Source organism: Neolamprologus brichardi, chromosome 20 (assembly GCF_056152115.1).
Source record: "Neolamprologus brichardi isolate AB-2024 chromosome 20, ASM5615211v1, whole genome shotgun sequence".
NCBI classification, from domain to species: domain Eukaryota; kingdom Metazoa; phylum Chordata; class Actinopteri; order Cichliformes; family Cichlidae; genus Neolamprologus; species Neolamprologus brichardi.
This window is the reverse complement of record NC_142123.1, coordinates 7,516,162-7,532,538: the sequence shown is the minus strand read 5'-3', so window position 1 is coordinate 7,532,538 and position 16,377 is coordinate 7,516,162. Positions and strand designations below refer to the sequence as shown.

The 16,377-nt window shown below is 40.3% G+C and overlaps 2 protein-coding genes across 3 annotated transcripts; both read right to left on the bottom strand.

Moving 5' to 3' along the window:
* Positions 1-398: 398 nt before the first annotated feature.
* LOC102795836 (charged multivesicular body protein 4c-like) lies at positions 399-6,181 on the bottom strand. Its single transcript, XM_006785421.3, has 5 exons — positions 5,827-6,181; positions 4,160-4,337; positions 3,631-3,745; positions 2,352-2,478; positions 399-1,723 (listed from the first exon to the last, which is right to left on the bottom strand). The coding sequence occupies exons 1-5, from the start codon at positions 6,008-6,010 to the stop codon at positions 1,659-1,661; spliced, it is 669 nt and encodes a 222-aa protein (XP_006785484.1). The 5' UTR covers positions 6,011-6,181; the 3' UTR covers positions 399-1,658.
* Positions 6,182-6,532: 351 nt separating this feature from the next.
* On the bottom strand, positions 6,533-15,948 carry LOC102796136 (vesicle-associated membrane protein-associated protein B/C-like). 2 transcript variants are annotated; one of them, XM_006785422.3, is made up of 6 exons: positions 15,604-15,948; positions 14,171-14,323; positions 11,824-11,927; positions 11,344-11,424; positions 10,422-10,601; positions 6,533-8,664 (listed from the first exon to the last, which is right to left on the bottom strand). In XM_006785422.3, exons 1-6 carry the CDS (start codon positions 15,659-15,661, stop codon positions 8,497-8,499), a joined length of 744 nt encoding a protein of 247 aa, XP_006785485.1. In that variant the 5' UTR covers positions 15,662-15,948; the 3' UTR covers positions 6,533-8,496. The 2 variants fall into 2 exon arrangements, with proteins under 2 accessions (XP_006785485.1, XP_006785486.1); XM_006785423.3 differs by having other exon boundaries at positions 10,422-10,553.
* Between the last annotated feature and the right edge of the window lie 429 nt (positions 15,949-16,377).

Genomic DNA, 16,377 nt, shown 5'->3' with positions numbered 1-16,377 from the left:
AGCTGGCGACACCAAAAGAATGAGTAAATTGATCAGGAAGGCTGGCTCAGTGACTGGCCATCCTCTCCTATACTTACAGAACTGCCGCTCCCTCAAGAGACAGATACAGGAAATATTTCATGCCACCACAAGATATCTGAATGGTAGTAAGGTATCTGCCAGAAAATAAATTATTATTGTTCATTTCGTCTGTGATAAAAGATTCTGTCTTCATTGTCTTGTTTATGGAGTGATTTTAGAAATACTCTGTAACAAAGCTTTAGTTACCAATTTAATATTAAACTAAAAATGTACTCGCTGAGGTTTTTCTTCACTCACACTTTGTTTCTTTCTCTGGTGATCTGCTTAACTTAGTCATTTGACCAAAAAACCAAAACAAAACGCATGAACAGACAATGAAAGAATTGAAAACCATTTAATGATTCGCAAATAATATTCTCATCTGGATAAATAAAACATAGAAATGCAAACATGCTTATCCATTTGTCCTCGTGTTACGTTTTTCTATGTAAAAAATGTACATCATGTTGCTGAAAAACTAAAGGAATTCAACTCTTTTAAACTCTGAAATGCATGTGTTGCAGATTGGCTATAATCTAATCTTTTATAAACCACCATCTCCCTCTGGATGCAGTTAATAAGGTGTGACAATAGTTTAATATTACTAGTTTCTTTTTTTTCCTTTTTCTTTTTAACATACATTTTGAAATGAAAACCTTTATGAGTGGGACACAGACAGAGGAGGATGAAAGTAGTAGGTTAAACATCTCTCTTACTAGCCCTGTGGTGTGACTTGTGTCGTGATTTCTCCACCGTTGCATGCTTCACGCAGCATCAACCAAAGCGCTCAATGGCAGCAGTAATGCAGTGTACTTAAAAAAACAAAACAAACAAAAAACAAAACACACACACTCAGCTGGGATATTTACACCAAAGAACGAGAACCACTGATGGGGTTGGGCGGGTAAGGGGAGAGGCAAAGAAGGAGCGAGCGGCAGGAGGTCGAAGAACCCAACCTGAAATGAAAGTAGAGGTTTGGATTCTGGCAAACACACACAGCTCAAAGCTTCTTCAGCCAGCACACACTCAGCTGCACCTCCATTTCCAGAGCAGTTAACAAGACGAGGAAGCAACGGGTTATTTTGTCAAGAAAAACAAAAACACAAAAAAATTGCCACAAATAGGTAAACGGGAGAGTGAGAAATCGATTTTTTAAGCATCATCCTTGAAAATCCCCCCAAAATCATCCAGCAATGTTAACAATGACAACAGCTTGGTGAATAACTCCATCTACTGCACCATCCAGCTCATAACACCACCCTGCAACATGAAATCTGTGGCCACCAGCATGGCACACGACAAGGACCACAAAGTGCTGCATAAAAGTTGAGGGTAAAAATATTAGGTGACTTTGTCCAGTATAGCAGACCCTCACGGGCTCATTTGTACTGAGCACCTTGGGGGTCTCTAAAGGGGAAAAGGAAAAGAAAGACTACAGCATTGTTGCTTTTTTTTTGTTTTGTAGTGTTACACATAAAGTAGACAGTCCACTCTTCTCAGACACACAGAAACACTCAGACACAACATCCCATCAGTCCATTCGTTTCCCTCTTGTTCCTTTCCTCTCCGATGCAGGTGTGATGTGGCGGATGCTGCATTTACATGGCTTCCATCGCCCAGCGCTGCAGGTCCTCCATGTCGTCCTCGTCCTCCTCTTTCCTTGCTGTGGGAGGGAGGAGGAGGACAGAAATAAAAGATGTGATCTGACGATCCTATCGAGATCTCATCAAATCCTCATTCAGCATTAATCACTTCTAGGCAGTACTATTGTAATTCATTATTACCCAATACTGCTGCAAGAACACTGACGGGGACTAGAAAGAGACAACACATTTCTCCCATACTGGCTTATCTTCATTGGCTTCCTGATAAATCCAGGATTGAATTTAAAATCGTCTCCTCATGTTCAAGGTCTCGTATAATAATTCCATTCGAGCACTTTGCTCTCAGACACTATCTCTACTTTTAATATTAGGCTTAAAACTTTCTTTTTGATAATGCATATAGTTATGGCTGGATAAGCTGACTATGAAACCTTTGGGGCAAGTGCCTGCTCATAAGGGATCATCTGATTGAGGTTTTTGTTTCTTTATTATAGCAGCATCTTTAGCTGACGATAAAGATCCTATGAAATAAAGCTCCTTGAGGAAACCGCTGTTGTGATTCGGTGCTATATAACTAAAAATAAAACTATAGCAGTCGCATCACTGAAAGTTAGTAATTAACAGTTTGTATATCCTGCAAACAGTGTAAAAAATGCAATGCAAATGGTTACACCCCAGAGTTCTTACCAGGTCTGGAAGGTAATGAAGTCGAAGGCACATTGGGGAGAGGGGCGGTCTCTGGTCCACCGATCTCGAGCAGATTTTTGTCCAGCTCTTCCTGTTCCAGCTCGTCCAGCTCGGCAAGTAGCTCATCCTGAGAAGCAAAGAAATTCACCCCAAGGATGAAGACCAGCACCAACGTATTCATACCAGCAAAAGCAAAAAGATAATAACTAATAATTAGACTCGGCTATACTGGGTTAACCCAACATCATTATCAATGCAACATTCATATACATATACAAACACGGGATAATAGCAACTCTCTAAGAGATAAGTAATAGTAAGGAAGCCTTAGATAAGCAAAAGACAGAATGATTTCACTGTGGCCAAGAGGATTCACGGTGGAACACAGCAGAATTTAGAAATGTCTTTAATGTGAATGAGAAAGGATTAGAATAGACACTGGAAACCAGTACCACCTAGATAGATGTAGGGCATAAATATAGTATAAACTAAGTATGGAGCGTATGCATAAATGCACATTTAAATAACTGTACGTGTATGTGGTTGTGTGAGGCTGTGTGTTAAAGCCCAGTGTCTCTCTACTCTCTCTCCGTTGTGTGGTTCAACTTCTTTGCATGCTCGTTAGCGTGCAGACTCCTTCTCCTGATTGGTCCCTGCTGCTTCATTATTCTGCCTTCTACATTTTCTGATGGACTGCTGCCCCAGTCCTGTGCTCCAATCAAGCTCCAGATGATTACAGAAGCTGTCTTAAAAAATTGTTAATTTCATGTATCTCAGGCTTCTTGTTCGGCTCCACACACAGGTGCTTGCTTGTTTCTGGCTTAGTAACTTGTTTTGTTTCCATCTGGGACACTTGCCTCACCCTGATGATTGTGCCAGGTGTGGTAGAAACTGCACCATGCATAGACTACTATGTCGTTTTTTGTCTCCTGTGCCGTTTTTGTGAAAAAAGACATTAAAAAAATATTTAAAAAGAATCTATATCATATCATAACAGTGTGTATCTGCAGTTATCAATACGTTGCTGTGGATGCAAGTATGGATTAACCCTCCTGCACCATTTCATTTTTTTTGATTTAAGCTTAGAATTGAGTCTTTTTTTCTTTAATAATCATTACCTGTTTTATTTGGGTACGCTCTCAATTTATGTATTTTTGGTAATAAAATCTGTGAATAAAATGAGGCACTTGCACACTTAGAATCACAAATATTTAATACTAACAGATCACAGATATACCACACAAATGTAAACATAAAACACCTGAAGAGCTTCACCTACCTCATCAAACTCCTCACCAAAGCCCACAGGTTTAGAGATGGCGTCAGAGATTTCTTGGGCCAGTTCCTGCTGCTCTGTAATGTCCTGCATCAGTTCATCCACTTTGTCAATGTCCCTGAAATAAGAAGGAAAGACTGTGAGCAAAAGAGAATTCACTCATGTAGGTTTTATAAAAGAGGCTATTTAATCTAAATATGACGATTAGATGTCTGAGTAGTTCTACGGCAAAAACTAAGGAGGATGTCAGGCATCTAATATACATGGCAGTGAAACCCACATACACTTTTTATGGTTACATTTTACAGATACTGACTGAAATAAATGCATAAAAGAAAGGATTACTGCATGTTGGTGAAATTATATGCATTTCATTATCAGCAAAACCTCCTTGTAATATTTCTGATCATTTCGGAACTGACTGAATCTTCTTTATGCTTGCTTTAGTCTCAGTAACAAAAAGGAAGTTGCAAAAATAATCTGTGCAGAGAGGTTTCGTCCCAGTCGATCACACCTCGGTGCTCGCTCTTACATGTTTTCATGAGCAGACTTCATGGCCTTGGCAGCGAAGCCCATGTTTTTGAGCACTTCAGTGTTGGTGTTGGCGTTTTCCAGAGCCTCCCGCTGGAATTCGATGGTGGACAGCGTCCCATCGATCTGCTCGAGCTGCTTCTCGTACCGCTTCTTTCTTTTCAAGGCCTGAAGTGCCGCTGAGGATCCAAAGACAGGGAGTGGGGTGGGGAGAGTCAGAATGAACAGATTGGCCTTGAAACACCGTTTAGTGACAATGGAGAGAAACAGTGAATAATGGTACTTTAACACAACAAATATTTGTGTTACTACCCAATCAGGCTATCATTCCTGTTAGTCAGCACTACTCTGTGAACCTAGATAATTCACTGCTGATTATTCGACCACATTAGTGACTGTTTTAGCAATACGAAAGACAGTCAAATACAGCCTGCGTGAAGACTAACGGAAAACCTGGAGAGTAATTAATCAGGTAAAGAGGTCAGATGACAACAACCCCTGAAACCCGATAGGCTATACTGATCCTGTCAGAGAAGGTTGTGCTACGCTGAGTCATTCTGTGAACTTTGTGGATCAGAAGAAGGAAGTGATTAGCTAATGTACCATACACTGCAGTATTCTGACTAAAAATTGGCACTAAGTCTTTTTTTATTTTAACTTAATACATCTGGTGGCTCCATTAACTGTCCATCCATTTTTCTTCTTCCACTTATTCAATTTAGGTGTTGCGAGGAGGGGACTGAGGGCTGGCTGGAACTTATCCCAGCTACCATAGAATGAGAAGCAGGGGTACACCCTGGACACCCAGTCTATTACCGAGCTAACACAGACAACCATAAATCATCAATTGACCTAATATCATGCATGTCTTTGGACTGTGGGAAGCGATGGAGAACCCGGAGAGAACATGGAAACTCCACACTGGCTGGATTTGAACCTGCGATCTTCTCGTTGGGAGGCGACACCGCTAACCATCCTGATCTAAATTAAATTTACTCTGATCCCTAGAAATGTGTTCGATGTCAACAAGAACAATACACATGTACAAATCTATATGGTTGGTTCCACGTTGTGGTAGAACATGGTCAACTTGTATTGCAGTTAACTTATAATGAGCCCCAAGCTGTGATCGTCTCACGTAATCATCTGTAAGGAGACTGTGGGACCTGCTGGAGGTCCACAGGTTTCTATACGGACATCTGATCAAGGTGCAAACACGCCCACCTCTCTGACACTTATAACACGTGCTCAACCCTTGTCCTGGCTAACTGGGTCGATATCTTTATTGCCGCTATATTTGCAACATCATACCTAACAGTCTATATATACACCACACCTTCAACCAGGTCTCCTGATTTTTAAACGACCACCTATGAGTCAAAAGAAAACTCGAATATCGGCAAAGGCCAAGGCTAGCGTCCCCGCGGGGCCATAAGTTAACGGTGATCACATAATGAAGTCAGTCACACAGCTAGACAGCCGCCCATCCAGACTGGCAGCCATGGCCGTGGTAAAGACGCTGGATGAGGCTGCCAGCAGTTACGGCACCTCGGGAAAGTTAGCCAACTCAGCTAACGGGCTAGCTAACGGTTAGCTTGAGGTTGCTGACAACAAAAATCTATCAAGCAAGAGAAGAAACTACGAAAAAAAAACCTCGCGGCGTCTCACCTCTTTTGTTCTTTGTGCCGTTTTTCTTTGCGGTCTGCAGCTCCTGTTCGATCTTCTTCTCTAAAAATTCCTGTTTCTTGGTTAGCATCTCCTCCGTCTCCCGGAGTTTTTGGATCGCCTCCTGTGGACTCGGTCCCTTTCCCGATTTTCCTCCTCCTCCAAATATCTTGCCAAACACCGACATGTCTGGGACACAGCGCTTACTATAAAGACAAAACACAAATGCGAGATATCTTATAAAATAAAGCTAAAGCTACGTCTCTGCTAAGCTACTCGGACACTTCGCCTTAACCTGGACCCTGGAAGGGTTGTTGATGTTTTTCCACTTCCTGGATTAGGCCCACTGACGTCATTCTGCCCGGCGAATGAGGGGCGTTGCCTGTTGGTTCTCTGTCGCCATCTGCCTGACAACTGCTTTTAATCCTCTTTAATTCTTCAATCACTCTTCTTTAACAAGGAATATATTAATAATAATAACAATAGTTTTTCCTCTTTTGAGTTTAGCAGCTGTTGTGCTTTCGTACTTAATGAACCGTCCCCAAACAACAAGTCAAGTCAGTATTTTTGCAGCTGTATAGATTTTTTTGTCCTGCTATCCAAGTATCAAAGTATTAGCAGTTACAGGAATATGCACACCATGCTTCCCAGATTGCATTCTTAACTGAAAGGGAAAAAACAGAAACCTTTCACAGAACCAGACAGTTGGGGGGTTTATGTATTTTAATTCATTATGATGCTACATCATCCATGGTGGCTGTTTATTTTCTTCCTTTAGTACAGTATGTTAATAACTTTGCCAGTTATCTTTTGAGTCTTTTTTAATTTTTATTTACATACAAAAAGAGTATCCAATTACTGTGTGATTACATTGTTGTGACTGTATCTGCAGGTGTGGTCTGAAGCGCTGATGCCTTTGTCGTTTTTAAATCCTTTAATGTAGTGTGTATTCACAGGTCAGTCCTCTCACAGCTGCCCACATCCAGACATATCTGACCCCCTCCCCACCCAGCCTCATGCAAATAAGCAGATATTCATTGGTTTTTTTTTTAAACTTTTGAGGAAATGAATCAGCCGAGACGGTCATGTGATGGCCAAGATAATACAGCTGTGTTATCTCACAACCACCAGAACTCAACAGGACACAAACGGAAAAGGTGACAGCAAAGGAAACAAAAACACACACACACAAACTGATAACCAGACTCAAGATGGTCCCTTTTGGAAAAGACAGTATTTTTTTGTTTGTTGGTTGGTTTTGCTAACATGGATTTTTCAACACTCAAAAAAATAAAATAATCATAATTAATTCAGGTCATTCCATGCAGACTACAGAGTGCACACGTGAGAATAGTGCATTTGAATATTTTAAACAACAGAAGCAAAGTGTCTACATGACAACACAAGAGAGGAAGAAGGGAAACAAACAAACAAAAAAAAAAAAAGGCAAACAACTGCTGTAATACACCAGAGGGCGCAAAGTCAATGCACCATGGGCAAAATTCAATAGAGTGGTCAGAACTCGTGTTACATATTCTGATGTGCATGGATAAGTAAGAGTTGGTTTTGCATGACCTGTCCAGAGCTTTGTAGCCAGACATTAGGCTTTTTATTTATTTTTTTTCTGTTCAGCGTAACTGTGTGCAAACCTGAGGAAGTAATTAACAAACATACAAAAACCAAGCATGAAGATGTAAATTACAGCTTTGTTTCTGAAACAAAAAAAAAAAAAGAAGCCAAAAGATAAAATAAAAATCACCATACAGAAAACTTTTTGAAGTCATAATTGTGAATTTACTGAGTCATGATTTTAATGAATTTCTACAGATTCCTTGGTCTGGATTACACCAAATCATCCAAATATTCAATTAGATTTTCAACAAACACCCCCATTTTTGCTGAATACAAGAAATCTGTTTGGATTATTTATTCATTTTTAAACCAGCCGTCTTCACAGCCTGTGAGCCTCACCGTCTGCGGTCTCCTCGCATAAAAACAGTCACACAGTCCGACACATCACTGCTCCTGCAGGAGGCAAAATAAACACACACACACACTTTTTCTTTTCTTTTTAAAACCCCAAACTCTTTAGAGGACAATACATGAAGCTTGAGTCTAGAGAGAAAGGAAAGAAAAAAAAAATAAAACAGTCTTTCACTGATTAACTGTGTTCACCTCTCCTTGCAGATTAATAAATGGAAGAGATTATCAGAAGAGGGTTAGAGCTTTTTGTTTTTGTTTTTTTTTTGTTTGTTTTTTTTTAAATGGACAACGTGTGTGAGCAACTTATGAAAACTTGCGAATCAATGAAAGACTTTAGACATTCAGCCAGCGTGAAGCCACTTAAACACACGACTAACTGTTACCTGTGCAAGTTAGGGAAGATCATTTAAGGAAGAGAGATGGACGGAAAGAACAGATCAAAAAAAAGAAAAGAAAAAAAAGGACCTGTGACAAAAATGCTCGCACTCATGGTTTAACTTGGGATAGCCTTCTTTCGTTTTCTTTTTACACCAAACCATCATGATATTGCCTTAAATGTTTAAAAGAAAGAAAGAAAGAAACAGATCAACATAAACCCAGAAGACATCCCCGTCGCCGTTGCTGACACGCGTCCTCCCAAGCACGCGGTCTATCCGTCCGTCTGTCACTGTGCTCTGTCCGTCTGTGTCCCTACAGGGCCAGCTTGCCAATGATGACTCCAATCACAAAGAAGAGCACGCAGAACGCCAGCACGCGGGTGCTTAGGCCTTCGTCCCTCACGGCTGTGGTGGCCATGGTGGAGGAGGAGTGAGCGGAGGCCAATGGTGTCACCTTTCTCTTCCGCAGACCGTCATCCTCCTGTGATGAAGACGAGGAGTCAGAAATACAAATACGCGCTTATAAGTTGACTTTTAATTTGGTAGAATTTGTCACTCCGCATCTCAATGATAGCTTATCAAAAATCTGATATAAAAATAAATATGTCATTACTGGATTTTTAAACAATGTTTACACCAGGATTATTTTCCATCATTTAACAAAAAAAAAAAAAAAAAAGAACCAGCATAGTGAACAGTTTTGCTTTTCTGTTGCAAGCAGCTATAACACTGCTGCCTTCAAGTGCTGTCAGATTTTTTTAATTATTATCAAACTACAGAAAACTAAACAAACAAATGAAGAAAAAAACCCCCACAGATAATAACAATACCGATATCAAAAGGACAAGGAAGCTTGCGGGAAATTTTATGCCTGAATATAAAGCTCTACATACAAAACATACAATTTTCACAAATGTGCAATGTGTCCCCCTCTCCATGCATGGCATTTGTCCATACCATAGCCAAACTTGTCCCATACTTTTGCAAGCGTGTCTGGAGTCACTGCAGCCACTGCTGTTGCTATAATACACCCAGTATGATGATTGTATATCATATATGACTGTACGTTTGTTCCCACACTCCTCCTAGACAACTGGTTTAATTTTCCTGAAACTACCTATGGTTTGTAGTATGTTGAGTGATTAAAACTACAACATCAAATAAAAATTAATTTTTCTTTTTCAGTGCATTTGTATTTAGAAACTTTGTGACCAAGGCCGGTTCGTAAATGTATGTTGTTTTTACGCATCTAAATAAAACATAATGTTTAGGTTTATATCCATGTTACAAGTACACTTTAATGGTCACCAGAGGGTCTAAGTTCTAAGAACTGGCAAGATTTTACTTGCTATCTGGTGTGTCTATATGATTGGACAGCTTTATTTGAGAGAGAGGGAAATCTTCCTGGATATTTGCATCGCTGGGAATGGCAGGTGTGGTTGTTCATTCCTTTAAGGTAAAGTACTGACTTGCCTCCGCAGTAATTTCCATTTTAATTTCTGTTTCCAATTAAAATCCCCTATTATTCATATTAAAGAGAGGGTTAAAGTGTAACTTCTAGCAAAACTTTGCTACAGTGATCGTGCAGAAGTGTAGTTTTAAACATTGCTCAAAATCACCTTTACTTGTAATTTTGTAGTAATTAACCTATTCAGGTTTATGATTTATAGGCTGGTAAACATTTACACATAACAGAAAAGACATTCATAAGAATCAGCGTAAAGAGCTGACAATGATATGAGCCATACCACATACAGGATGGGGTCACTGCCATTCGGTCCTTTCTTTTCATTCTGTTTCACGGTCCTAATGCATCTCTAATGGTTTCAAGTTGTCAGTAATTAAATAAGGTTTCTTTAAAATCCTCACTGACAAGTCTGACGTAGGCCTGTTCCTTTCCTTACTTAGATGCTGTCTAGGGACAATTCTCTGGACTTGAGCAATGACAAAAATACTTTGAGAAAACTCAGGCAGTCATTGAGTCATTTCATTCTCTGCTTCACGTTAATGTTGTGCAGCACTAGTTAAAATATATTTCCTGCAATAAGACATTTTATTTCAGTTTTTTTTAATTTTTTTTATTTCAGACTTAGTCTTGTTCCTCCTATATTTAAGAGTAAACTCCACAGCAATGCTTCTTCTGTTAGCACAAGAGAAGACGAGCTAGAGCAGAAAATACAAGTCTGACTGGAATATGAGACAGACACACAGGCTCTTATTTGTTTTAGCGCGTCTCACCCTGATCTGTTTGTTTTCTTCCCGTAGCCTCTGCACTTCCATCTGCAGTCGCCTGCACTCCTCCATGATCTTCTTCACTTCTCCATCATCCAGCGAAGCACTGGCTGACTTGGGCAGGACAGAGTGCTCAGTCTTAACAGAGGCAGAGGAAGACACAGTTTTGATGATTTCACTCTCATGCTGTGGAGAGAGAGTGAAGATGGGGAGTGGTCGGTGGGATGAGAGTGGAAGGAAAAAAAGGAACGAGGGGACATGCAAAGACAAAGCATGGAGATTAAAGTGGAAACAAATCACGAAACAAAATAAATCACGAGATGGGTGATACAGTGATGTGTAGCTGATGAATAAAAAAAATGCTGACAGAAGGAAAAAAAACTAAAAACTACTACTCCACTGAAACAGAAATTAAATGGTTTAGTCTGATTTTATTCTTTGAAGGGGACCTATTGTGCTTGTTTTCAGCTCCATACTGATATTCAATGTTGCTGCTAGAGCTCGACATGATTTACAAATAGAAATATTCCTTATTCATCTTATACTTGGCCTTGGCACAGTCAAACAGTTGATCCACAGTCTGAAACAAGCCCTTTTAGTTCCTCACCTTTTAACGCTGCACTCTGTTTTAGCCAACCTTCTTTTGATTGGCTGCCTCCTCTCAAACAGAAGGTTTGGGCAGCTTGGTGGAGTGCCTGTGCTTTCAGCCAGATTACTGCTTACAACTTTTCTGTCACAACAGGTCCCACTAAATACTCAGTCAGCATATAATCTGTTACTACAGACAGCTATTATTATGTACTTAAATCAATGAAGTACACAGTGGAACAACCGTTTGTGGAGCTCATTGGGGGTGTGATAAAATGTGACTGTGATTGTGAATGTTTAAAGTGATGTGGCAAATGCTGAAGTGAAGAGAAACACTTACAGTTTTGTCATTTTCTAGAGGCATCTCAAATGCACATCTCAACTTTGAATCCATCAGCTCTTCAGGCTTTGCCTCCTTCCACTGTTGACAAAAAAATGAAAAAGGGAACCTTTAGATTTTTCTTTTTTTGTATCACATAAATTCATTTTTCACTAATATCCATACTTCAAAGTAAATTCTCAACAGAAATGACCAACTTTACATTTTCAGGCTTAGGGAGCTGCATAAAAATGTATACATTTGTCAAACAGTTTTGAAATAGCTTTTGCGGAATGAGACAAATACATTGAGTGAGCTACATTATTCGAGTGTTCAGCTGAAGATAGACTTCTGGAAGACACAGATGCCGCTAACGCAAATAAACAAAACAAAACTCAGGGCCGAGAGGTAATGTAAGAAATTTAAACCCTTCAGATTCTCCAGTAATAAAATACCCCCCCCCCCCCCAAAAAAAGCAAAATAGTATGCTCAGGTACTCACAACTCCTTCCATGTCAGTCATGTCATATGGAGCCAGCATGGACTGCACCATGAATTTGTGTTTACTCTTTTCATTGGGGTCATAGTCAAAAGGCTGTAGCATAACTGTGGGCAAAAACAAAGACAGAATGAAGAAAACAGCATTTGCATGTCTCATAAACCAATAGAACACATCACGTTGAAAATGGAAAAAAAATGTACAATGTCAAGAAAAATGCTAGCCATTTTGTATTTGAAGGAAATCACTGAATTTGAAGAATTTGTAGAAACGTGTCTCAAAAAAGTTGGGAAAGAGCCATGTTTACTGTGGTTTACCATTCCCTCTTTTTTTAACAACAACCCATAAAAACCAGAGGATATGGGACCAGTTGCTGGACTTGCTGGAGTAATAGTGTCCCATTCTTGTCTTTTATAAGCTTCTTGCTGTTTTTGGCTGGTAAAAGGTCTGGACTGCAGACAGGCTAATTCAGCACTTGGACTCTTTTACTAGAAAGTTATGCTGTTACGATAGCTGCAGTATGCTGCTTTATTGTCTCGCTGAAATATGCAAGGCCTTCCTTGAAAAAGACGACCTCTAGATGAATATGTTGCTCTAAAGCTTGTATGTACCTTTCAGGACTTATTGTGTCTTTCAAGTAGTACAAGCTTCCAATTTTATAGGAACAAATACACCCCGAATACCAGTAGAGCCATATAGGGCTGGGCTATATCATACCGTTCACGGTAATACCGGTGTAATTTTGGGCAACGATAGGAAAATGAAATATCGCGATAGAATATGGGTAAAACGCACATGCGCACTGCCTACATTTACATACGCACATGGCGGCAACGCAGAATGAGAAGAGCGAAAGCAGATCGTTAAATGAAACAGATGAACCAGAACTGGTTTGTTAAAATGCTGCAACTTCAGTGGTGTGGAACTGGTTTAGCTTTCGTCCATCAGATACATAACAAAGCACTATTTTTGGTAGAGCATGCTAGCGGGCCGTCGTTATTACCGTGTTGTTTGGAAAATACGGCACACTTAAAATCAATCCTTTGATTTTTCTGAAAATCGACAGTGCCCCTTATAATCCCGTGTGCCTTATGTATGAATTCTGGTTGTGTTTACTGACCTTGAAACGATTTTATGTAGACGGTGCTCGAAAATCTGTCAGATGTTTCAGTACGACTTTGCTAAGCTACGAAGCCACACCGCTTGATGGATTTTCGGAGCATTACGGCTCCGACAGTACGCATCACCTCGCAGAGTGATACGTACTGTGCTTCAACATAATATTACCGTATTGTGTGGATAACCTCTTTTTAAGTTTTGTGGATATTACACATGGTTATGCTGAGGATATGTCGACCAGTTTCCACTGGAAATGCCTTTTGGTTAAACTGTCAGCAAGGAATTTGCACTGTTACATTTTTATGTAACTTTAATGCACATACAAAATACAGCTGCTTGTTTAAGTGAAAATACATTGATGGGGTTTTTTGCACTAATAAAGTTGTGGAGTTGTACAGTATTTTGTCTAGTGTCAATTATATCGTCAGTTATATCGTTATCGCAAATTTTCAAATGTATATCGTGATAAATATTTTTGGTCATATCGCCCTGCCCTAGAGCCATATATAAGCACTTTTTGCTTTAGTTCAAAGGACGTGATGTCTTTTTAAAAAAAAAAAAATTATGTGTTGCTGCCATCAAATTTGAACTGAACTCATCTTATTCATGAGGTAGTAAAATGTCTCATGTCTAAACATTTGACACTTTTCCCATCTTATGCTGTGAATAAAATGTTTTCAAAAATGTAAACTTTGAGTAAATTATACCACCCTCCAAAAAAATAAGAAACAAAAATGAAAGAATAAAAAAGAAAACGATAACTGCAGGAGACAGAAACCACTTTAGTTGTCAGAAACAAGTCTTTTTTTAAATTTTAATTTAAATATAATAGTTATGTGCAGATTAGACAGATTATTGGGAAAGTCATAAGGAGGCATGTGTGTAAAATGTCTCCAAGCATGATGTAATTATAAACTCAGGTAGTGACTGCAGTATCCATTACAGGTAGTGCAGGCAAGACACTTTATTTGCGTGCTGCAACACAATACATGGTTGCTGCTAGTTCAGCACTACGGTTCCATATCTGACGCTGTTAAATGTAAGTATATTACACTTTATCTAGCACTTAAATTATGACAACTCAATATAGTTTTACTTCTATTAAGCCCAATAAGCTAATGTTAATTACCGAGTTAGGCAAAAATGGATCAGTATAAGCCTTTGAACTTCTACATTAGGTTCACAGCTTTACCAACTTTTCTGTATGGCAAAAAGATGCAAAAACCCTTACCAGAAACATTTATGGAGGTTCCAGCGTCAATGATGCCACTGTTTGGGCGCACACAGTATCTGCGAGGTGCGGTCGTCTTGACTTTGAAACACACATTTCTGTCTGTGGGGTTGGTCAGCTTCAGGGTGGCGGTGACAACATCTGTAAACGGGCCTGAGGATGAGAAAGAAAGAAATGCAGTGACTTGAGTGTGCGTGCGAGCATGTGGGTGAATTTACACGTCTCGTGGTTTGGGTATAGATGCAGCATTTGTTTGTCACCTGGGCTCCTAAGAAGAAAGAAAACAGGGTGGGTGCACAAAGATTCTCCCAGGTAAAAGTGCAAATATACACAATGTAAAAATCCATTTCTGCAAACATCAATATGAGAGCAGATTTTTTTTAGCGGTTTTACAGAGCCTGCCACAAACAGAGCAAATTAAACATTAAAACAGTGGTGAGATCAGCAAAGTGTGCACGTGTTTATAATTCATACCACGCCCTCAGCCAAACGTTGGATGCTGCAGAAAAATTACTAGATGGGTGTCTTAAGTGCTAATGTTTTCCTTTTGTCTCTGTAGCAATTAGGTCTCTCACACTTTTCTTGACAGCTTAAGCTGGTTTTGTAAACTGATGTTGATGCAAGTGTGCATCAGTAACAGAGTGGGTGTATGGATCTTCTCCAAAGCCCTGCAACAATCAATCAGTGAACAGCCCACTTCAAACTGATACCACCACCCTAGGCCCTCACTTGACCCATTTCTGCAGCAAAAATGACACACCAAGGTAATTATCCAAGAAAATAATCATTACCGCTGGCACTGCAGCTCAGTCCGTAATGTCATAATCATTGTGCTTGGATACAGAAAAGCTGTAAAGGAATTCGGGTTGCACAGCGGGAGAAAACGCCAAATCTCCTGCCGGCTAGCTTATAATATTGTGAAATAGCATGGTAATAAGGATAAGCAATGACACCCTGATCGTAGAAAATGCTAGAATAGGGAATTCTTTGCAGTCGGGCAGTAGAAACGACACCGAAGGGGAAGCTTAACTGAACCATTAGATCAAATCGAGGTGTTTCCAATGCTGTCAGAGTATAAAAGAGAAAGTATGACAAGCAAATGAGAGAATTAGAGAAACGGTGCGGCGGGCCTGCCCTGACGCTGCAATGACAGCTAGCAGTTTGCCTTGTTGCTAGTGAGATTAGCTGGATGCTACTCCAGCGAGCTAGTTAGCACCGTCGCACAGTGTCGTTTCACCTGTCACCGCACAACTGTCGTACGCACAATGTAGACTACAGCTAACAGCTATACCCCTCACGTTTTACCACAGCATAGACAACGAATGGCACGTTCAACTACTCGGTAGTGCAGAAATCGAAATACTGGCTCTCATTTACAACGTCTCCTGTGTTAGCTACCTAAGCTCGGCCCTGCCCTCCGCTTCTTCGGTTACCTCTGAATTTCAGTTCGTGTTGTGGCTCCAGCAACAGGACTTGTTCTGGTCTGGCCATGTCCCAGGGCTTCTTCCTGTCGTGACGGCGAGGACAACAATATTTTTTATCGCAGTTGGCCCGCAGAGGTGAAGCAAGCTGGCTCCCGAAGAAACAACCCGGCCGCCCTCGGTTTTTCTACGGGAGGGTAAATAAAGAGCGGGGATTTATACACGCACAAACACAAACCGCCACTCGAACTGACAGGCTGGCTGACTGACTGCCACCGACAGCTGCTGGAGGCTAAAAGGTGCTACTGCTAACTTTACTAGCAGCGGAGACGAGGAAGGAAAGGGCTACGTCACGCTGTGGGTGGGACTAGCAGGTGACGTGAGCTGGTTTTTGTTAGTGCTGTCAAAGAAAGTCCAACGTTGAACAGCTCAGGACTGAGATAAGACAGCACTATGAACACTTCAGCCACAATAAAAATTTTACATTAAGGCCTAAAGCACTGCTACACATTCCTTAAAATGTTATGTTTTAATCTTATATAGTTTTAATAATGAAAAATACAAACCATACAAGTATATGGAAGAAATTTCAGATCCTTTTTGCCATAGACTTTTAAAGAGTCCTCTTCTGGTTGCTCCTAGTAGGGGCCACCACAGCAGATCATCTGTCTTCATCTTGCCATCTCCCTTGAATTCTTTCTCACACCAGCCATCTGCATTTCCTCCTTCACTTCATCCATGAATCTTCTCTGTGGTCTTCCTCTTTTCCTCCTGCCTGGTAGCTCC

Bases quoted from the DNA above. Each gene is read 5' to 3' on its own strand.
- LOC102796136 (XM_006785422.3), bottom strand. From the start codon at position 15,661: ATGGCCAGACCAGAACAAGTCCTGTTGCTGGAGCCACAACACGAACTG. The intron at 11,425-11,823 runs GTGAGTACCTGA...TTTTGTCAACAG, and splicing joins TGACTGACATGGAAGGAGTT to TGGAAGGAGGCAAAGCCTGA. The intron at 10,602-11,343 runs GTAAGTGTTTCT...CTCTCTCCACAG, and splicing joins CTCTAGAAAATGACAAAACT to CATGAGAGTGAAATCATCAA.
- LOC102795836 (XM_006785421.3), bottom strand. From the start codon at position 6,010: ATGTCGGTGTTTGGCAAGATATTTGGAGGAGGAGGAAAATCGGGAAAG. The intron at 2,479-3,630 runs GTAGGTGAAGCT...TTTGCTTCTCAG, and splicing joins TTGGTGAGGAGTTTGATGAG to GATGAGCTACTTGCCGAGCT. The intron at 1,724-2,351 runs GTAAGAACTCTG...TCCCTCCCACAG, and splicing joins TTCATTACCTTCCAGACCTG to CAAGGAAAGAGGAGGACGAG.